Genomic DNA, 22,631 nt, shown 5'->3' on the forward strand with positions numbered 1-22,631 from the left:
CCATCTCTAAAAGGCAAATTCAAGAGATGGACAGTGCCTTAGGACATGGACACCCTCCACAGCTGGGCAAGTGTCGAGTTTTTGTGATCATGTCTTTTTATGCATTCCTCCTGCACACAAGAATGTCTGCTACTTCATGTAACTCCTTGGAGTCCCTGAGCTGAGTGGGTGCAAGCAATGGAGGGGCTGACACTCCCCAGGAAGGGCAGTACCTGGCACACATAAGGCATCTCTCCAGGCTTATGAGTATCCTTCATATGCTGGAGAAACAGTGGCTCACTTTCAAACGCCCACTCACAGATCTTGCACTTGGCTGTAAGAAGAAAAATAATCAATGAATCCATCTGAAAATAAGACAGAATCCTGCTGTTTATCATCTTTATTTTCCCTCACTCCTGCTTCTTGGTTTTTAACAGCTGCTAACCCTCAGGTTCTTTCTATTCTTCAGCATCTGTGCTGCTGGTAACAGACCTCTCCATCACAGCTCCTGTCTAGACTGAGTGCCCTGCAGGATACTGAGACCTGGACATGCTAACATCAGTTAACTCAGAATCTTCCTCACCACTGCCCATGGCTGTCTGAGTTCAATATCCAGGAACTGTTGAGGACTCTAACACTTGTGGTAACTGTTATTTCAAAAGGTCCCAAGAAATTCTTACTGCTCCATTTTTTAAGGCAAAAATCTAGTATAAATCTGTGCGACTTCTAACCAGCTGGCTTTCCTTTTTTCTCTCCCCAATCAATATGTGCTATTCTTTATATATACTATTGTCATATGAATTGTTTTAAAATACTACAAGACTTCATTTATCTATTCAAGGACTAACAGTGAATATCATCCATTTACTAAATACCCACTAAATAAGTACAAATTAATAATGTGCCCTCAAAGGCAATTATGATCAGATGTTCTTGCTTTGCTACAATATCTACTGAATTTTTTCCCAAGGATAAACAATTTCCAGATAATTATTCTTTGAAATTGGCTGTGTCAAGCTTACAAAGATGTAATTCTAAATTTTTGGTAAAAATTTTACCTTTCAGTTTTTCTTGTGCCAAAGTTTTAAGCTCTGCAAATTTAGAAATTGCAAACATAAAGCCTTAAGTATTTACTGGACAATGTTCAGTATCTCCCAAAGAAAATGCATGAAATTGAAATAATTTCAAGTAAAGTAAACTTAGGCAGGCACAGTGGTACAGTGGATTAAACCACAGTGTGGGGTGCCTACATCCCATATTTGGCGTGTCTGGTTCAAGTCCAGGCTCCCCAGCATTTCTGCTCAAACTTCTGCCTCTTGCATGTGACAGACACTGGGTAACAGCTCATGTGGCACACTTAGATGGAGTTTGTGGCTCTGGCTTTGGTCTACCCTAGCCCTGCCTGTTGTAGGAGTCCCAGGGTGGGACCTGGGTTGAGTGGCTAAGATGTCCATGACCCACTTTGGAGTGCTGGGGTTGGATTCTTGGCTCCCAAGTCCACTTTCTTGCAGATCCAGAGCCTGAGAAGTAGCTGATAATGACTCAAGGAGCTGGGTCCCTGCCACCCACAGAGAGACCTGGCTCCTGGCTCTGGTTCATAAAACTAGGGGCCACTGTGTACATTTGGGGAGTAAACCAATGGATGAGAGCTGTCTGATTCTGCATTAGAAAAAAAAAAGGAATGGAAGAAAAAGCCAGGGGTTCTTATTGTGGGTTCAAGAAACAGACGTCAGGGAATGCAGGTGTCCTCTGAAATTATTTGCCGTACAGTAAATATATACTTTCCTGGAAAGAGAGTTCATAGGTTTTATTTATTCTCAAAGTGGTGTGCGACAAATTTAGAAACAATGTCTGAAGGTAGATAAGAAACAATAAATTTTGCCTAGAAGAATGAGGAAAAGCTGTAAGATATGAGACTTCTCCAAATAGCTGACGGAAAATGGAATTAGGGCCCAGTGCGATAGTGTAGCAGCTAAAATCCTCGCCTTGAATGTGCTGGGATCCCATATGGGCGCCAGTCTAATCCCGGCGGCCCCGCTTCCCATCCAGCTCCCTGCTTGTGGCCTGGGAAAGCAGTCCAGGACGGCCCAAAGCCTTGGGACCCTGCACCCGTGTGGGAGACATGGAGGAGGCTCTGGGTGGAGTGAACCATTTGATGAAAGATCTTCCTCTCCGTCTCTCTTCCTTTCTATATATATCTGCCTTTCCAAATAAAAGAAATAAATCTTTTTTAAAAAATGGAATTAAAGATTAAATTTATTTCAGTGCAAAAAGTTATGACATTCTTTCAGGTTTTTCATAATAGACATTTAGTGAACCTTTAAAAAAAACCACTTCATATGCATTGTTTCAGAAATATTTTTGCACCAAAATAAACTTCCTGCCCCTCCACAAATGTTTTGAAATACCTTCATACATAAGCAGTTAAGAAGAAAAGGTGTGTGTGTGCACGTGTGTGCGACAGTCAGAGACGCCAAGAGAGCAAAGGCGCTAAGCATGGAGGTTCATGACATGTCGGGAAGCTCTCAACAAGCACTGTGACAGTACCTTTCTTTTGTCTCCCCGCCTCTCCATTCACTTTTCTAATTTTTTTCTTTTCTAGAACACATATAAGCACTTGGTGCTTTCCAACCTTCTTTCAATTTGTTTTCCCTGGGCAACCTTATTCAATCTCTCTCTCTCTCTCGCTTTTTTAAAGGTTTATTTATTGAAAAGTCAGATATACAGAGAGGAGAGACAGAGAGGAAGATCTTCTGTCCGATGATTCACTCCCCAAGTGAGCACAATGGCCGATGCTATGCCAATCCGAAGTCAGAATCCAGGAACTTTTTCCAGGTATCCCTCATGGATGCAGGGTCCCAAGGCTTTGGGCCGTCCTCAACTGCTTTCCCAGGCCACAAGCAAGGAGCTGGATGGGAAGTGGGGTGGCCGGGATTAGAACCGGAGCCCATATGGGATCCCTGCACGTTCAAGGCGAGGACTTTAGGTGCTAGGCCACGCTGCTGCGTCCAACCTCATTCAATCTCAACAGTTTTTCCTATGACAAATATAAATTACTCTTCTAAATCTTTGAAAATAAAGTGTTATATGTTGATAGAACGGAGAAAGAACAGTACATTGTGGAGAGTGCAGGGTTGAGGGAACGTTGCCTATGATCTACATTATCAGGCTCTACTTTCAGTTTCTGTAATAAAAACAACATTGGGTATTATCTCATTCCAAGAAAATTATAGGATAGCCACCACTGACTCATCAACTCCAAAGGTGAAGGAGCTAGTTCATAAAAAAGATTCAAAAGGCAGAATGCACCAAATCTTTCTACTGGCTCTCCTAACATTGCCCCTCCTGGCACCATCATCCACCCTTCCTCAACACCCAGCAATCTACTCTATGAGAAAACAAGAACTCCAGCTTGTCTCCTTGTCCTCTAACTTATGGAAGGCTCAATCCCCTGTTTCTGAGATTCATCCAACCTTATCACTCTACGTATTCTAAGACTTTGTCATAAACCAATTCTCATTCTTGGTCTTTCCCCATACAGTCTTTTCCTCCTGACATCTGAATATTGCTAAATCCTTTAAGGCAATGTTTCCTCAACCCTGCACTCTCCACAATGTACTGTTCTTTCTCCTTTCTATCAACGTAAGACTTTAGTTGCAAAGATTAGAAAAGTAATCTATATTTGTTATTTTTAACTAGGTATTAAGAAGGTGGATTAAAATATTTGAAAAAAAAAATTGGAGCTTAGGAGAGCAGTTATAGAAGACAGGAAAAACTGATAGCTGAAGGCTGGTGCTGTGGAATTAAACCACTGCCTAAAGCACCAGCACTCCATATGGGTGCCAGTTCAAGTCCTGGCTGCTCTTCTTCCAACCCAGCTCCCTGCTAATGTACCCTGGAAAGTAGAGGAGGACAGCCCAAGTCCTTGGGCCACTGCACTCAAATGCGAGAGTCAGATCAAACTCCAGGCTCCTGGCCTCAGCCCAGCCCCAGCCTCTATGGCCATTTGGGGAGTAAATTAGCTGATGGAAAATGGATCTACCCTCCACCGTTATTGTCTGTAATTCTGCCTTTCAAACCGAATAAAATAAATCTTAAAACACAAAAAGGGAAGGGGCTGACACTGTGATGCAGTGGGTTAAGCCACTGCCTGTGACACTGGCTTCCCATATGAGCACTGGTATGAGTTCTGGCTGTTGCTCTTCCACCTACATGTTTGGGGAGTGAATCAGCAAATGGAATATCTTTCTGTAACTCTGCCTTTCATTTAAACAAACAAGTAAATATATTTTTAATAAAGAATCAAGAACTGGTGGGACTGATATTGTGGAGTATCAGGTTCAGCTGCCACCTGCACTTTAAGTCCCAGCTGTTCCAATTCCAATCCAGCTCCTTGCTAATACACCGGGCAAGGCAGAAGATGGGCCGAATGTTTTGGCCCCGTACCCATGTGGGAGACCCAGATGAAGCTCCTGGACTTTTGGCTCTGGCCTGGTACTGCCCAGCTGCTGCAGCCAGCCAAGGGAGTGAGTCAGAAGACATAACTTCTCTGTCTTGCTTTCTCTCTATAAATCTACCTTTCAAATAAATAAATGTATGTTAAGGAAAAAAATATGAGGAGTTGTGATTATTTTTGAGTCTTGAACTCCTATGGGACTAAGTAAAGCCCTATGGTTCCCCCCTTGACAAATGTGCACAGCTTGCCAAGCTCCATTATGATTTCCAGAGGTTCACAGGAAGCCTGACCTCCAGCCAGGCTAACATCCCTGGACTAGATATGAAACGAAAAAGCAGCTTTGAGCCACTCTTTGTGAAAGAATCCAGAAGGTCCCTAAAAGCCACAGAATATCCTTACACAAGTGTGAAGATTTCCACAATGAAATACAATGATCCACTGGTATTTTGGGAGATACCTTCAAGGAATTTGAGAATAAGCTAAATATCAGATCATTTTAAGGGCTTTGCATTAATTCTTAGGTCTTGATAAAACTACTGATGATTATAGATAGAAAAACATATTTAAAGATTAATAAGTTTTTAAGGGAGTGAAATCTCATGACTTCTGTTATTTCGGTTTCACTGTAGAAGATGAAGGAAAAAAATTTTCTAAATTAAAAAGAAAGCAACATGGTTAAAAAATACATTATTTCCAGGTAGAATTTGAGAAGATCTGAAAGGGAGTTATAAAAGAATCCAAAACAAAAATGACATGTGCTAAGGGAAGGTGTTCACCTGCTTAGGTCAACAATTCATTTTTAGCCCTAAGCTACTCAAAATTCAAAACCAAGGGTAACAGAGCAGTGGGAAACCAAGGGGAAAAAATCACCGAGAGCATATCTGTTTTCTGTAAGGGAAACTCCACATAAGTGGAATGCTAACATCCAAGCCAATTAGATCAAGTATCAGCACAAGTCAAGTATTTCTTACTGGAGGTGGCAGTGACTTATATTACTGAGAATGAAGAATTTTGGGTCCTCATCTAGAGGAAGCTGGCTCGGGCTCCCTTGGCACTATGTTATGGTGTCATTACTGAAGGCATTATCCATTTGAATCCCACAGGATTAGTCCTAAATTCTACTGTATTCCAGTATGGAAGCTACTAGCAACATGTGGCTAGTGAACACCTGAAATACGGCATACTCAGAGAATTGCGTTTAAAAAAATTGAAGAATGTTAAGATATTGAATTTTTCCTGTTTGTTACTTGTTGCAGATTATATTAGAGTATTTCAAAATGTTAGTGGAAAGTCAAATTAAGAGGCAGGCATTTGGCCCGAGGCACTGCTTAGAAAGCCCACATTCCACACTGGGCTCCTCTGTTTGACTTTTAGCCCTGCTTCTGTTTTTAGCTTCCTGCTAAATGGGAAACTTGGGAAGTAGTAAATAATGGTTTAGGTCCTTGGGACCCTGACATTGACCATGGAGACACGGAGTTCTTACTGCAGTCCAGCTCAGCCCTGGCTGTCGGAGACATTGAAGTGGAGTGAACCAGCAGATGAAAGATTTTTCCCTTCAAATCAATAAAATACAAGCTTATTTTGGTGCAAAAACGTAAAATCTAGGCAAAGAAAAAAATAAGCATGGATTTCACAAGTTCTCTGCACCAAAATAATCTTTTTTTTTTTTAAAGATTTATTTATTTTTTATTACAAAGTCAGATATACAGAGAGGAGGAGACACAGAGGAAGATCTGTCCGATGATTCACTCCCCAAGTGACTGCAACGGCCAGTGCTGCGCCGATCTGAAGCTGGGAACCAGGAATCTCTTCCAGGTCTCCCACACGGGTGCAGGGTCCCAAAGCATTGGGCCGTGCTTGACTGCTTTCCCAGGCCACAAGCAAGGAGCTGGATGGGAAGTGGAGCTGCCAGGATTAGAACCGGCGCCCGTATGGGATCCCTGCGCGTTCAAGTCAAGGACTTTAGCTGCTAGGCCACACTGCCGGGCCCCAAAATAATTTTTTAAATTCCATTTTTGTGTGTGAAGTACTTTTCTATTTTTGACATTAATAGAACATTAAAATTGTTTTCAAAAATTCTATTTACAATGACTACTGACAAAATCCAAATGACATGTAAACTCACAGTGTATTTTTACTGAGCAGTGCTAGTGTTAAGTCAGTCATGGAGATCTCACTGGCCCCAACTAATAGCTGGCTCAGGAATGGTCCCAGGAGCCAATCCTCACTCCTAAAAAGCAGATGTAGGGGAGACACAGGTCTCTTCTCTTCTAGACAATTCTGTGCCTCAGATGAACTGCCACTGTATTAGCAGTCAGACACAAGGGAATGAAGGAACATAGCAAAACAATTCATTTGTGAACTTGAAGCCTGCTGCCCATTCAATCTCTCAAATATATGACATAAAAACTTTCTTAGGTCTTAATTCATTTTTAATCTGAAGCAGGCATATGAAGATAACATGCAAATTTCTAACTTTATTCTTCTCAGTATACAACATGCTTTCAATCACCTAAAAACATCTTATTAATTCCCATCCACATAAATCCTGAAAGTAGCAGTTTCTGTGAAAACTGGTCACTAGAACTATCTTTATCTTTGTCTTTCCCTCCTGCCCTCCTTTTTTAAAGATTTGTTTGTGTATTTAAAATGTAGAGCGATAGAGACACAGCTCTTCAATCTGCTGGTTCATTTTCAAAACGGCTGTAATGGCTGAGTCTGAAACTCCAATCTGGGTCTCCCATGTGAATCAGAACACTAACACTTGGGTCAAAAGTGGAACAGCCAGAACTTGAACTGAAGCTCCAAAATGGGATGCTGGCATCATAAGAGACAGTTTAACCTGCGGTGCCACAACCACAGCCTCTATCATTGGTGTCATGCAATGCATACGTTCACAATATAACATTTACATTCTCACATTTTCCTATATTTGCATAATTTTTTTAAAAAATAAAACTGGAAATCCCTTAAAGGTTGTTAGAAACACTCTGAAGACTGGGTTCAAAATCTCAGTACCATTTTCCTAAAGATTACTCTTTCAAGCAAGTAACTTACTGCTGTGAGCCTGAGTTCCCTCACATGTGAGATGCACAGTGTAAATAAAACCCCAAACACACCAAGGATTTCACTGAAAACATTCTTAATGATGAAGTACTTTACCACAGTATTTTTTTATCCTATGTAAAGCCCATGAGAATACTAACTGAAGTGGAGATCTACTACAACTCCTTCTATAAGATTCTAACAAACCCTTGACCTGTGTTTCTCTTTAGTAGTCACTGAACCAAAGCCCCTAACAAATCAGAATCTAGCACCAAACTCAATTCATGTTTGAACAAGTTATGCCGTAAGAAATAGGGTTAATAGGACCTGGTTTTGACTTGCAAAGTATCTCTTCTATACTGTTATCCAGCGTGACTCAACAGAAGAGGCTCCCCTAGTGCCATTCAGTGTGTGAAGAGCAAGGTAATTCCCCCTAAAGTTGAACAGTTTCCCAACTTACTAGTAGATTCATAGGGACTATGAACATTTTCCAAGTGACACTGGAGCTGGAAGGGAGTGGAAAACTGGCGGTAACAGTGCTGGCAGATAGTATGACCATCTACCTCACCATTCTGCTGATCAAGTTCTACGTGATGTTTCATATGGTTCATGAATCTGTAGCACAGCACAAAGTACAGAAAACATAAAAAATCAGTATCCTTTGATAAATATATGATAGCATCAAAGAACAAACATTATGTGCTCCCCAGTACCCCACAAACCTCCTGTGTGGACCACAGAAAGATAATGGGTTCCTAAAGCGAGGAGAACACTATGGAGGAAATGCATGGGTCTCTCTTACTCTATATAAAATTACTTTATTTTTGCTTATCATAGTGTCTCTTTCTGCAGAACTAGCTATTGTTTTTCTAACAACCCCCAGCAAGACTGTAGGATTGTTAAGATCTTCTTCAAATTCAAGGACTTAAATACACAAGAAAACTTAAACCTCTTGTCCAAGGTAACTTCCCAGGCTCTTCACCACTTACCGAATGTTGTTCTTTAGCCTCTTGGTACAATGTGGGCATCGGAAAGACGTGGCGACCTTAGGGAAATTTGTGAGCTGAGCTACTTTGCCACCATCCCGTCCATAATAAAAGTCATCCACCAGCATAATGAGCTTGGTCTGGACAGCATCTCCTGCATTCTCACTTGGCTCTGGCACTCTGGTAGGTGGTGACAGAGCAGGAATAGGGGTAGAAGAGGGTGTGGAAGCAACAGGTGCTGTCTTCTCAGGGGACGGTGGCTTTGCTGCTGATGGAACACTGGGTTCAGGATCCAAGGACTTTCCTTTTTTCTGGTATTCAACCATTTCTGGGCAACAGTACTATAAAGAAGAAAGAAAACACATATCAATCCTTGGGAGCTAGGATATGCTAATTCCTTCACTTCAGTAACATCCCTTGGTAGGGTTTTAGTCCTAGGTATGCTCAACAACTTTGGTCCTTCAGTTTTCTACAGGGTTTCTAGGTCTTGCTGGCTTCCAGCGTATGTCCACTCCTGCTTTCTTTGATCTCTTAACCACTCAATAGCAGACTTTGGCTTCAGCCTCTCTGGTAACGACTTCTTGTTAACAAACCTGTGCTCCTATGCTAAGAAACTAAGCTTACAATACCTTTTATTTGAGGCTCTTTAAATATTTCCTATCACATTGCAAAAAAACAGACTGAAAGAAAGGGCAACCCTCAGAAAGCTTCCAGGCCAGTGAATGAGATAGACAATGTGGTAACCCTCAAGCCGGGTGCCTATCACAGGTATATCACTTACACACATGTGACCTCGCAAAGCTTCAGTGACACGGAATTGAGCATTACACCGTGGACATATCTTGCGTCCACCATCCTGGAGGTCAAACACTGGAATGGAAGAGGTCACTGAAAGGAGCAAAAAAAAAAAAAAAAAAAAATCGATGTGATTAAAATGAAGGCGTTGGTAAAAGGACACACACCCCCTTCACAAGCATGTCCAAGGCTATGTCAGTATGAGACTATTATGAAGCACATTCCTACACTCTTCTAACTCTAGGTTGGAAATCAGCAAGCTGTGGCCTGCACACCAAAGCCAACCCAGCTGGCTCCCAGTTTCTGTTTGGCCGCTGAGGAAAGACTGACTTATGTTGTTTGGTTAAGAAAAATTTTTAAAAACAGAGTTTATTAAAAAAGATTTAGAGAGAGAGAGAGAGAGAGAGAGAGAGAGAGATCTTCCATCCAGTGGTTCATTCCCCAAATAGCTGAAGCTGAGCTGATCCAAAGCCAGGAGCCAGGAATTTCTTCGGGTCTCCCACGTGGGTACACGGTCCCAAGGCTTTGTGCCATTCTTCACTGCTTTCCCAGGCCAAAAACAGGAAGCCGGATGGGAAGTGGAACAGCAGAACTGGTGCCCTGGCTGTTCCACTTCCCATCTAGCTCCCTGCTAATGGCCTGGGAAAATAGCGGAGAAAAGCCCAAAGCCTTGGGACCCTGCACCCATGTGGCAGACCTGGCTTCGGATAGCTCAGCTCCAGCCATTGTGGTTATTTGGGGAGTGAGCCAGCAATGGAAGATCTTTCTGTCTCTTTCAATCAATCTTTTCAATAAAAATGAGTAAATCTTAAAAAAAAAACTGGCAAAATGTACAATAGCTATTATGATAACCACGTGAGAATGCATGGCACAGCTGTGTGACGCACACTTGTGCTGCCAGCAGGCATTCTCTAGAATCCACATTTGCAGAACTGAATGTCTGTAGAAACTACTAAACGACTCCCTTATTTCCTTTCCCACCATCAACAACCATTCTACTTCTTGTTTCTGATTGTGATGGCCCTAGGTGCCTGGTTTACATGCAATCATACAGTATTTGTCCTTCTGTGATTAGATTATTTCACTTGACACAATGTCTTCAAAGTTTATCAATATTGTAGTCTGTGTCAGAATTTATTTCCCTTTTAGCCTGATCAATACACCTCATCCTGGATGCATGGATTACATTGTGCTTACCTATTGATTATCAGTGGATTACCTGGATCGTCTTCACTTCAGTTACTGTGAATAATGCTATGAATATGGGTGTGCAACCATCTGTTCTAGTCCCTCCTTTTAATCCCTTTGGATATACACTCACAGGTGGAATTCCCAGCACATGTAATTCTATTTTTATTTTTATAAAATCCACCATACGATCTGCACCATTTTTACATACATTTTTATAAAACCTTCAATTTTAAAAATATTGTTTACATAGTTGAAAGGGATGAATGCTCATGTGGCCTCTGATTAAGGTGGGAAAATGTGTTTTTTTTTCCTCCTGTGTCCACAGTGAGGGGCCACTCCTGGCTGTCAAACTACATCAACACCTGGGATGCGGGATGGTCATTAGATGACACCTTAGAGACCCTGATGTGAGGAAGAATGTTCTAAGGGTATTGGTTAAATGGTTTTGAGAGTTCTGAGACACTGTTTTGTTGTTCAGGGTTGAGAAAATCTTTCCAAGGTCTATTACTTGACCAGGTCTACCTTAGTGCATCCACAGGCCCAGGAACATGTGGCATAGCTTGGCAAGGACAGTGCTTCAATCTGTTCTACTTTCATCCTCTGAAAAGGCACTTGACATCCCCTGCTGGCCTAGATCAGCTGGCCATCATGTCCCCTGGCATGCATTTGGACATACTGTTCAGTGCACAGGCATTGGCAACTGAAGAGGCCCAGTCCTGATACATAAACTTCAAGGTTCGTCTACAGAATTTGTGATTTTCCCTATGGCAGGAGTCCAACAGTCTTGGAAATCCCCCAATAAACCTTGCCTGGGGTGACTTCACACTTGACTCTTGTGTGTACCAGCCATGCAGAGTCAGGTTAGGTCTGTCACCTGCACCAGCAATGCACATACTAGTGGATGCAAATTACCTGGTCACTCCAGTCAGCCCACCAGACCCTGCCATCATGCATGCCAGCGGGTACTGTGGTCTACTCAGAGCGACTCCTAAGAATTTCCACCAGCCCCAAACCCTGCCCCAGTCTTTGTGTGTGTCAGCATTTGCTGAGGCCTAGCCTGGCCCAGCCCATGTCCCATCTGACTCTTACATACAACCCATGGGTGCTGCGGCTTAGCTCAGTCCAACCTGCCCCAGCCCTCAAGTATGCTTACAGGTGCTGTCATCTTGCCCAGCCTGGCCTGCCCCCAGTCCCAGCTCTCATGCTCACCCGTGGAAGCAGTGGCCCAGTAGGGCAGTCCCAGAGGTTCCCCTATTAGTTTGCTCCCACCCCTGAGATTTGTACATGCCAGTGGTGCTGAGGCCCAGGCTAAGATGGCCCGGCCCCAGTCCAGCTCTTGTAGCCAGTGCAGCAGCCTAACCCAGCCTGGTTCACTCTTGGACTCAGCCCTCATGTGAAGTGGCAGGAGCTGCAGTCAATCCCAGCCTGGCCTGCAACCTGATCCGATTCTCAATCATGGCAGTGTGTGCTGTGTACTGACCCTGCCTGGTCTGCCCCCGGACTCGGCTCATATGTATGCTAATGGGCACTGCAGCCCAGCCTGGTCTAGCCTGCTCCCAGCTTTGGCTCCTGTATTCACTAATAGGAGCTGCAGCTTAACAAGGGAGTTCCCCAAGTTCCCCTACCAGGCCCGCTCCTAGACCCCTCCCATGTCCCAGTGCTGTCTAGAATGACATGATCAGCTCCCAGTCATGGTACTCACTGGCAGGTACTGTGTCTTTAGCCAAACTGGCTCACACCCATTCTGGTTTTCACCAGTGGGTGCTATGACCTAGTCTGATCTACATCAGACTTGGCTCTTATGTGACCTGGTGGATGCCACAGCTTAGCCCAGCCTGTCCTACACCAATTCTGACTTTGACAAGTTCCAGCAGTTGCTGGAGCCTAGCCCAGTCTGGCCCACCCCCAAACCTAGCCCACCACTTGCAAGCCAGAGGGTGCCTTGCCCAGCTTATAGTCTCAGCTCTTGCACTTACCAGTGGGAGCTGCAGCCCAATAGGGGAGTCTCCAGAGTTGCCCAACTAGGCCTGTTCTCAACTCTGGGTCTTGCATGTACTGGTGGGTTACAGCCCAGCTGGGTATAGTTCATATCCTGTTGTGGCTCTTGTGCATGCCAGCAGGAGCTGTCCACAGACCAGGCCTGGAGTGCTTCAGCCTTGCCTGACCTGTCCCACCCCCAGGTCCTGACCCTTGTGCTCCCAGCAGAAGCTGTGGCCTAGTAGGGGAGTTCCCCCAGTTTCCCTACCAGACCTGCTCTCAGCCACTGATCTCACACATGCTGATGTGTACCACAGCCCTGCTTGGCATGGTCTTCCCTCAGTCCCAGCCTTTGCATGTGCCAGCAGGTGCTCAGCTTGGCCCAGTCCGAACCCCTGTCAGTGCACCTTTATATAGTCCCAACAGTGCACAATGGTCTTATGTTCTTCACCAGCATGTCTTATTATTTTTAAAATGGTGGTTATGCTAGTATATTATTTCAAAACAGTCTGGTTTTGTGTTTCTCTAATAATAGTGATGCTGAGCATCTTCTCATATGCTTATTGGCCATATTAAAGTTTTCTTGGGACAAAATCTATTTGACATTTTGTCTATTAAAAATTTATTTGTGAGACAGAGATGGAGAAAGATGATGAAAGAGAGACTGCTCTACCCACTGGTTCACTATCCAAATGTTCATAATGGTTAGAACTTGACCAGGCTGAAGCTGGGAGAAAGGAACCCAATCCAACCTCCCATATGTTGGTCGCAGGAACCCAATTTCTTGAGCTATCACCTCTGTCTCCTAGGTTCTACATTAGCAGGAAGTTTACATTAGAAGGAAGGTACAGCCAGGAGGTACAGCCAGGAGCTACAGCCAGGTATCAAATTTGGGTACTCTGATTAGGGACACAGGTGTTTTACCTAGCAGCTTAACCACAAGGTTAAAACACCTGCCATTTTGCCCATTTTTTAATTGCCAATTTACCTGAGTTGTAGGAGCTCTTTATTTTTCTAGATATTAACCTGATACATACATATAATTGGCAAATATTTTTTCCTATTCTGTGGGTTATATTTTCACTCTGATAAGAGTTCTTTACTGCACAAAAAAGGTTAACATTTTTGATGCAACAATTTATGTATTTCCTTTTTTGCCTGTTTTTAGTGTCATATCCAAAAAAGAGGAATCATCATCACGTTTAGTATGATTTCCCCACTTACTTTCTCCAAACATTTTTTTAAGCATTCAAGCCATAAGTTTATTTACAAACATGTCTAGTATATCATGACTTCAGTAGCTTGATCCATTTTTTCAGAGACTGATCCTTTTGAAATATTCATTATGCTGTTAAAGGGATGATTTAGAACATCCTATTTCTTAAGCAGTTGCTGTTGTCCTATGAAGATAAATCCAAATCCGAAACACAAGGTGATTGTAACTAGCAACCTTGTTTGTCACTGAAAATGGGTGAATTCTTCCCTGAGAGCCCTGATAGAGGCACCCATGGATCAAAGAGGCTGCAAACTTCTGGGCGCTCGGTCCCCAAAGAAGGGCTGTTGGGAACTCTGTAGTAAGCACAGAGAATGAATCGGGAAGACCAATCTCCTAAGAGCTTTACAGTTTCTCTTGCAAGTTTAAGTCTTGATCCATTTTGAAGTATCTGGTCAAAGGTATGGGTGAAACTGCTTCAATAGTTTATGTTTTTTTTTTTTTTTTAATTTCATGGTTGAAATAAAAGAATAAACTTGTCTGACATGGAAAATGACATGAAGCTGGAATTTCAGAGATCTTTAGTTTCAGTGGAGCACAGCCACGTTCACTCACATATGGATCACCTACAGCGGCTTCCACACTGCAGGGCACACATAGACCAGCAGCTCCAACAGGGCCCACATTACATACAAATACTAAAATACACCGGGCCCTTCACAGAAAGTTTGTCAACTGCTGCTCTAGATCACTGCAAGTCCTCACCTTGGGCAGAACCTTCTCCTCCTGCAAGCCTCTATCCAAATCCCAATTTTAAAATCTTGTTCAGAAACCCACCTCTTCCATGAAGCCACCTTTGATTATTGTAACCATCTCTGATCAGTCAATCCATTTCACCACAAAGCACAAGTATACACAGAATTCCCTGGAGCTGATTCAGTTAGACTTTTCCCAAGTGGCTGTCCCCTCTATCCCACAGAATCATTAGTTTCTGTGAGAACAGATTGTAGCTACCATGTTCTAAATAACTATGTTTCATAAGCTTTTCAATGACTGGCTGCTCAGAGAGGTTCTCAAGGCATTGTACCTTTCACTGAAGACTCAGGTCCGCTGGTTCTTTGAGAGCTGTGGGCAGAGCTGTTGTTGGATACCACTGCTGGCCCAGGGCTCTGGCCCAGGGACGGGATGGTGTTAAGGGTATTCACCAATTTGGCCACTTCATTGCTATTTTCACCTGTAACCCCAGGTCGCTTCACAGTGACAAAGCTGGCAATGCTCACTGCAGGTGGAGAGGGGAAGGAGGGAGCTACATTGACTAGGTGGTAATTACCTGCTCTCCGCCCCGCCCTCACCCCCACTCTGTTAGACCCTCTTCCCAAGCCTTACCGAGTTTGGGGTTTGAGGTCTGGTTGGACTGGCCTGGAGGCTGAACAGCTAGCTGTCCCAATGAGGTCGGCTGTGTGGCAGTGGGAGTGGTGGACGTGCTGGGAGTGGACTTGGTCTGCTGGGACTGGGACTGTGGGACGGTGCTCCGAATGGTCAGAGTGGCTGGGATGACGGTGGTAAAGGTGTTGGTTGTGGGCCTTACAGGCATCGTGGAGCCTGGCCTCACTGGTGTCATCTGAGAGAACACTTGTGGAACTCCAACGGTCGGCTTAACAAACTGGGTACCTGGGGCTTTAAAAGAGAGACAAAGAGAAGTACCAAATACTCATCAATAAGCTCACCTACAATACGTTCTCCCTGCTTTGACTGGAAATGCTAGAACAGGAGAAGATTATTTCCCCACTGGTGACTGACAGAGGTTACTGCGAGAAATACAGATTCTAAAATCTAAGAAATAATGTATGTCCAAACTCCCCTAATAGAAAATAACTCCTCTAAAACCATTAAAATTGCAGGAGAGTCCCCTCTAGTCCTCCCTGCCACCCTGCTCCAAACACCTTACCACACTGCCTTAAACACAATCAGTAGCTTCACATCACTACTGCAGGAGGCAGTATGGGTGCCATATAAGCCACAGGGCAGACCTGATGCTGAAAATAGGGATGCTTCTTTCTCAGATTACAAATGGAGTCTTCTATTCTTGTATGTAAACTCATAGAGACAGACCAGGCCATTCTAGTAGATGGTCCCAAAGCAGAATGGCTCTTGGCTCAGCTGGAAACAATCCCACTGAGAAATATTTAAGAAATACCAGACATGACAAACTAAGCTGTTCCAACTGAAGGCTAAAATAACCTTTGTAGTATCTAGAACAAGTAATCCAATAAACAAGGTACAGAGGTACCTTTACAAGCAATTAATTTAAGATACTTTTATTTACTTTTTTGCTTAAATTACAATAAACTTACACTGGGGGAAGATCTTAAGATTTTAAAGCATTTTTGGGCCTAGCAGCTAAAGTCTTCACCTTGCATGAGTCAGGATCCCATATGGGCACTGGTTCATATCCTGGCGATTTTGCTTCCCAACCAGCTCCCTGTTTGTGCCCTGGGAGGGTAGCTGGGAATGGCCCAAAGTCTTGGGACCCTGTACCTGCGTGGGAGACCCAAAAGAGGCTCCTGGCTTTGAATCAGCTCAACTCCGGCTGTTGAGGCCACTTGGGGAGTGAACCAACGGATGGAGGATCTTCCTTTCTACATATCTGACTTTCTAATTAAAAAAAAAAATCTTAAACAAAAACCTATTTTTTTGTAACCTATATTTTTGTTTTTTAAACAAAAACCTTGGATTTGTAAAAAAAAAATTCTATTCAGTCATTGCTAGTATTTTTCAAATACATTTGTTTAAAATCTAAAACTGATGTCATAAAGTTAAAGCAAAATAAAGGTTGTAATCCCACCATCTGAGCAGATGTATGATTACAGAATTTGGTAGCTGCATTAGTAATTTTCCTTCAGGATAAAGTAAGAGTGACTCATGACTCGATGACCTCTATTTTACTGCCTCATGAAGGGTGGTGAAAAGCTAAACAGAAAAATAAATAAAGCCACCACCCTGGCCAAAGGTTAGAAACAGATTTTTTTTTTCTCTCTCTTTTTTGTAATTTGGCTTGAATCACTGTGAATTTTTTTGGTACATTTTTAAAGTGACCTAGAATATTTGAAGCAATAAAAACAAATCTGGATGCTAGTTTATTCCAAATGGATAGACATTTTTCCTTACCTGGGACTAGTGTAATTGGTCTAACCGTTTGGCCTTGCTGTACGTTCAGCACAATCCCAACCTGATTCATTGCATTTTGTACAGGCCGGACATTCCTTACAGGAAATCCCTGTATTAAAAAGCAAAATTATCTTTAATGTGGAATCTACTAATACTAGCAAAGAATGCACATGATCTATAGGCAAAAATATTCCCACACTTTCACCTAATGGCTCTCTCTTTAGGATTAAGAGCTTTTAAATCACTTGAGATAGAAAAATTTAAGAGATTGGGTGAACTTTCGAGTGATAAAATACCAAAACTGGATATTTGGTGCATATGAGCAAAAAATGATAACCTACTTACTCTTTTAAATGAGAGCTGAAATTGAAAAAAAAAACATAACCACAAACTGGCCTCCAAACTACTTTTTAGCATAGAAGGATGAAAAAAAAAAAAAGCCCAAATAGACACTAATAGTATTCCTCAGGATGATGATTCAACATACAAACAACACTAAGAAATTGTTATCAAACTCAACCTCAAGGGCCTTAAATCTCCGGCAAATTTATAAGATGAGTCAACTCAGGAAGCCCCAGGAAAAATACTCACCTTTAAATTCCATACTCAGAATTGGGTTTTCAACTTTAAATCATCACATTATATAACACAGAAATCATTCTCCTTTTCCAGAGATCTCCAGGTATGTCTCCAATTTCATACATAGATCTCCAAAAGCCAGTTAACTCACCCGATGGCAAGAGAAGCAGCCCCAAAGCAAAGGGTGAGAAGCTTTAGAGCTCCAGGTCCAGCCTTCCTAATGTAAGCGTTCCCACTAATCTCTGCCCAGACCTTCATGAAAGCATTTAAAGGTTCTTTAAGGGATGTGAAAGAGAAATAGCCCAGCCATGAAGCTATGCTAGGCTTTCTACAAAAATCAGCAGAGCCAGTCAGAGGCGAGTCTCAGGAACCATTTCTATCAATGCCAAACGACTCTTGAACAGAGCCTCCCAAGGGTCAATGTTCCCCTTCTCCACCAACCCCAGAAGTCAGTCCTACTCACCTGGGTTGTGATGAATATTGGTTGAGAAGCCACAGGGGAACTAGTAACATGGTTGGCATTCTGCATGACCTGGACAGGTCTCAGCACTGGTTGAGTAACCATTGTGCCCAGACCTGGGGCTGGATTCTGGGTCAGGATGAGCGGCTGTCCACCTTGCTGGACCAACGGATTACCAGCTACAGGACAAAAGAAAAAAGCAGGGGAGGAAGGAATGTTACAAACCATGCAAAATCCACATTTTACAAAACATTCTGTCTTACATAAGAAATAGTGTCCTAGATATCAAAATATCCAAGACAGCCACTCATCTCAGGTTTAACATCACAACGCTGACTAGAAATTTAAGTTTCACCCAAACCTACAACTAATACAAAAACAGGTGAGTAGGGAAGAATCACTAACACCCCATTCAGATGTCTTAACTAGGAATGGAAGACTCCTTTAGATTTCTAAGTAGCTATTATCTTGATTTGGAACATTTAAATGGCCAGTCACCCCACACCAAATAATTGAAACCAAAGAATGTGTAAGATTATTCATATATTAGTAAATTTATATGGTCAGAGTGTAACTTGTTTGTGAATTCCTCTAAATCCTTTTGATAGAGGAATATTCATCAATAAAGATTAAGTATACAAAATCTAAAGAGAGGCACTTCTTCCTAGAAATTCCCAGGAAACGCAAATCTTCAAATAGCCGCTGTCTTTCAGCAGGTCAAGGCAGACAGCGTCAGGCTACTCCACATTTTTTTTAAGCATCATGAGGGCTGAAAACACAACACTTGATCAAACACTAACTTTCACCAAATTAAAATGATACTTCAGAAGATAATGACTCGTTTATAAATATTTATATTATAATAATTATAATATCTGAAACCTTATTTGTAAGAAGTTAACTTTACCTGCATTAAAATTTTTTTTTTATTGGAAAGTCAGATTTATAGAGAAGAGACAAAGACCTTCCATCCACTGGTTCACTTTGTAACAGCTGGATCTGAGCCTATCTGAAGCTAAGAGACAGCTCCTTTTAGGTGCAGGGTCCCAAGGCTTTGGGCCGTCCTTGACTGCTTTCCCAAGCCACAAGCAGGGAGCTGGATGGGAAGTGGAGCAGCCAGGATACGAACCAGCACTCATATGGGATCCCGGTGCATGAAAAGCAAAGACTTTAGCCACTAAGCTATTGTTCCGGGTCCCTTTACCTAATATTTTTAAGTCCTCTATTTCAATTACATTTGGTTACAAAGTCATTAATATCAAGCTTCTTGATTTATTAAAAAAATACTTAAAACTGGACAGAAAATTTCAGAGAGCCAATCAATATACCTAAACCAAAGATTCAAGCAATATTGCCGCAACTTTTTGCCCCAAAATCCTGAGAATGGGATGGATCCTTTGGAATGGTATGTTCCATTTCACAGATGCTGTCAGTGTTAACTACAAAGAGTCCAAAGAGTGGACATCAATTGGCCAAAAATGCCTTGTGTCCTGCACTCTTCCAGAAATTAAGAGCCCATTAGTATAGTAGGCCTTCAGTTACTGGGCCAGCAGACTGGCCATTATAATAGTTGACAAATAAGCACACACATTAACAAGTTTTATATTACAATGGTAATTTACTTATTATGTATTTTAAAAGTTAAAAAAAAAATTTATTATGGTGACGTTCCAGCACATATAAAATCCTATCATGAGGGCTGGTGCTGTGGCTGGATGGGCTAATTCTCCACCTGCACCTGCCAGCATCCTGTATGGGTGCCAGTTTGTATTCTGGCTGCTCCACTTCCCACTTATTTTCCAGTTTATGACTTGGGAAATCAGCAGAGGATGGCTCGAGCCTTGGCACCTTGCACTCATGTGGGAGACCCCGAGGAGGCTCTTTGCTTTGGATCAGCTCAGCTTGGACCACTGTGGCTATTTGGGGAGTGAAACAGAGGATAGAAGATCCAGCTTTCACCTTTCCTTTTCTCTGGAAATCTACCTTTCTGATCAAAATCCTTTTGTTTGTTTGTTTTTTTAAAAAATTGTTTTTTTAATGATCTTACTTGGTTGATTAGGGTCTGATTAAAATCCTTAAAACAAACAAACCAGGGGCCAGCATGGTAGCCTAACGGCTAAAGTCCTCACACCTTGCATGCACCGGGATGGCATATGAACACCAGTTTATGTCCCGGCTGCTCCACTTCCCATCTAGCTCCCTGCTTGTGGCCTGGAGAAGCAGTACAACACAGCCCAAAGCCTTGGGAAGCTGCACCCATATGGGAGACCCAGAAGAAGCTCCTTGCTGCTCTTGGTTTCGGATCACCTCAGCTCAGGCCACTGTGGTCTTTCAGTAGTGAATTAGTGGATGGGAAGAGTTTTCGGTCTGTCTTTCCTCTCTTTAGGTCTGACGTTCCAATACAAATAAATAAATCTTAAAAACAAAACAAACAAGCCAAAAACCCATAATGAAATCTCATTAATTAGCATAATCCAGCTTCAATATTTACTTATGGTAAACCTTATTACAACTAAACCTCCTACATTTATAATTTCTTTATTACACTGAAACAAGTCCCAGATCATGTTATTTGTAACCATTTCAATCTGTATTTTTACAAGGTAAGGACTGACAAAAAGGAGGAAGAATCACATTATCACTCCTAAAGATTTTATAGTAATTATTCAATATCAAATACTGAGTCAGAATTTAAATTTACAACTGTACTTCTTAAAGCCTTTGTTTGAATTAGGTACAAAATGGTTCAAAAGGGCCCGGCGCGGTGGCGCAAGTGGTTAAGTCCTCGCCTTGCACGCCCGGGATCCATATGGGCACCGGTTCTAATCCCGGCAGCCCCGCTTCCCTTCCAGCTCCCTGCCTGTGGCCTGGGAAAGCAGTTGAGGACAGCCCAAAAGCTTTGGGACCCTGCACCCGCGTGGGAGACCGGGAAGAGGCTCCTGGCTTCGGATCGACATAGTATCGGCCGTTGCGGCTCACTTGGGGAGTGAATCATCGGACGGAAGATCTTCCTCTCTGTCTCTCCTCTCTGTATATCAGCCTTTCCAATAAAAAATAATAAAAATAAATCTTAAAAAAAAAATGGTTCAAAAGTTCAAGTGATGAACAAATCTTGTGTACCTCTTACCATCTATAGGTTCCTTATCAATATCTTTTTATTCTTCTAAAATTTATGGTTGAAAAGTATTGATCAAGGAATAATATGCATTTTTGATTCATTACGGCAACATTTATGGCAAAAGAAAATAAATGGTCTCCTTTACTATTTGTTGTAAGCCTTAAAATTCTTTGATAAGTACTGGCTCAGTTTCCCAATTAAATATAGAGTATAATTTTGTTTTTGCATTTAAGTGAAATTAAAATGCATAAAGACAGGCTAGATTCCCAAGAAAATTGTACATACTCAAATAATATGAAGAATGTTCATATGGTTCTTTCTAGAAATATTCTTAAATCAAGGTCATGTCTGAATTTTGGTGGATTGTTAGGACTTTTCCCAAAATATGGTACAAACAAAATGTGAGTCTCAAATTATGTCCATAGCTCAATGCAAAGTAAATGCCAGCATATGGCAAGACTCACTGGGTAAATCAAAGTATGTTTATTAATTAAAGCCTTTCAAATGGTTTCTATAATCTTAATTTTGTTCACATAGTGTATAACTATTCAAACGTCTACAGTTTGATTTCCACAGGAAGAAAAAAGCAATTGGAATTCTGGGTTTTAATAACAGCCTTTAGAAGGATATCTAACCAGTTCTCCACCTTTAAGTTTGCTCTCAAAGTAGGAATCACAATCCTAAACTCATTAAATAAGGGAAGAAGATTCAGCAGCATTTCTCACAATATGTTTTATGGCCAACCAATTCTCCACTATATAGATAGACAACATTTTGCTGACCCATTCATCAGCTGGATGACACTTAGTATTTTGCACTTATTGACCATGATGAACAATGCTACTATGAACATCTATTTCAATTCCTTACGTGTACAGCTATGAGCAGAACTCCTGGGTCATAATGGAGTGGCTAGGTTTGAGTCCTGCTCATGTACTCCCTGAGATACAGGAGAAACAAAAACAAAAAAACAACTGAAACATTTGTCCCACCCCCTTCCTCCTGACCCTTCCCACTCTAATCAGAGGCCAATAAGAGTATCCCTCTCAGCTGTGTAAACAATATTTAAAAGAAAAAGAAAAAAAAGACTTGAAAATGCCTATCAGGCACTTTGTTTAAAACCTTGTATTTGCAGACCTAGTGCTGGATAGTCCTCCACTCTGTGGTGCTGGAATCCCATATGGGTACCGACTGGTGTTCTGATTCCTCCACTTCCTATCAGGCTCTCTGCTTGCCTAGGTAAGTAGAGTAGGATGACTCAAGTCCTTAGGACCCTGTATACATGTGGCCAACCTGGAAGAGACTGACGGCTCCCAACAGCTCCAACAGCTCCAACAGCTTCAGACCTGTTTTGGCCATTTGTGGAATATGGAAGATCTTTCTCTGTCTCTCCTCCTCTCTATAAACTGTCTTCCCCGCCACCCCAAATATATATATATCTTTTAAAGGAGCCAGGAGCATGCTAGAAGAAGAGAGCTGGATTGGAGCAGCCAGGACACAAACTGGTGCCCATATGGGATGCCTATGCCTATAGGTAGAGGCTCAGCCGATTGAGCCACCACACCAGCCCCAAAGAAACAAATCTAAAAACAAAAAAAACCTTGTATTTGAGAGGCACTCAGGGAAGAGTCAACTCCTATCTGAGCTTAACTCCTCAAATACTT

At 42.2% G+C, this 22,631-nt stretch overlaps 1 protein-coding gene across 3 annotated transcripts in view; it reads right to left on the reverse strand.

The window, feature by feature from the left end:
• Window positions 1-22,631, reverse strand: part of POGZ (pogo transposable element derived with ZNF domain) — a 71,094-nt gene that overhangs the window by 6,274 nt on the left and 42,189 nt on the right. For 2 of the 3 annotated variants that reach the window (XM_040999345.1, XM_040999344.1), the window contains exons 3-10: window positions 17,853-18,028; window positions 16,811-16,919; window positions 15,029-15,319; window positions 14,730-14,921; window positions 9,248-9,354; window positions 8,470-8,807; window positions 7,941-8,095; window positions 213-313 (exon numbers count right to left, since the gene is read on the reverse strand). In XM_040999345.1, the coding sequence (XP_040855279.1) occupies window positions 213-313; window positions 7,941-8,095; window positions 8,470-8,807; window positions 9,248-9,354; window positions 14,730-14,921; window positions 15,029-15,319; window positions 16,811-16,919; window positions 17,853-18,028 (1,469 nt within the window). Of the gene's footprint in view, window positions 1-212; window positions 314-7,940; window positions 8,096-8,469; window positions 8,808-9,247; window positions 9,355-14,729; window positions 14,949-15,028; window positions 15,320-16,810; window positions 16,920-17,852; window positions 18,029-22,631 lie in introns of all 3 variants that reach the window. The other variant, XM_040999343.1, reaches the window with a different exon arrangement.

This window comes from Ochotona curzoniae, unplaced genomic scaffold (genome assembly GCF_017591425.1).
Source record: "Ochotona curzoniae isolate NIBS_2020 unplaced genomic scaffold, NIBS_Ocur_1.0 scaffold_1037, whole genome shotgun sequence".
NCBI lineage: Eukaryota > Metazoa > Chordata > Mammalia > Lagomorpha > Ochotonidae > Ochotona > Ochotona curzoniae.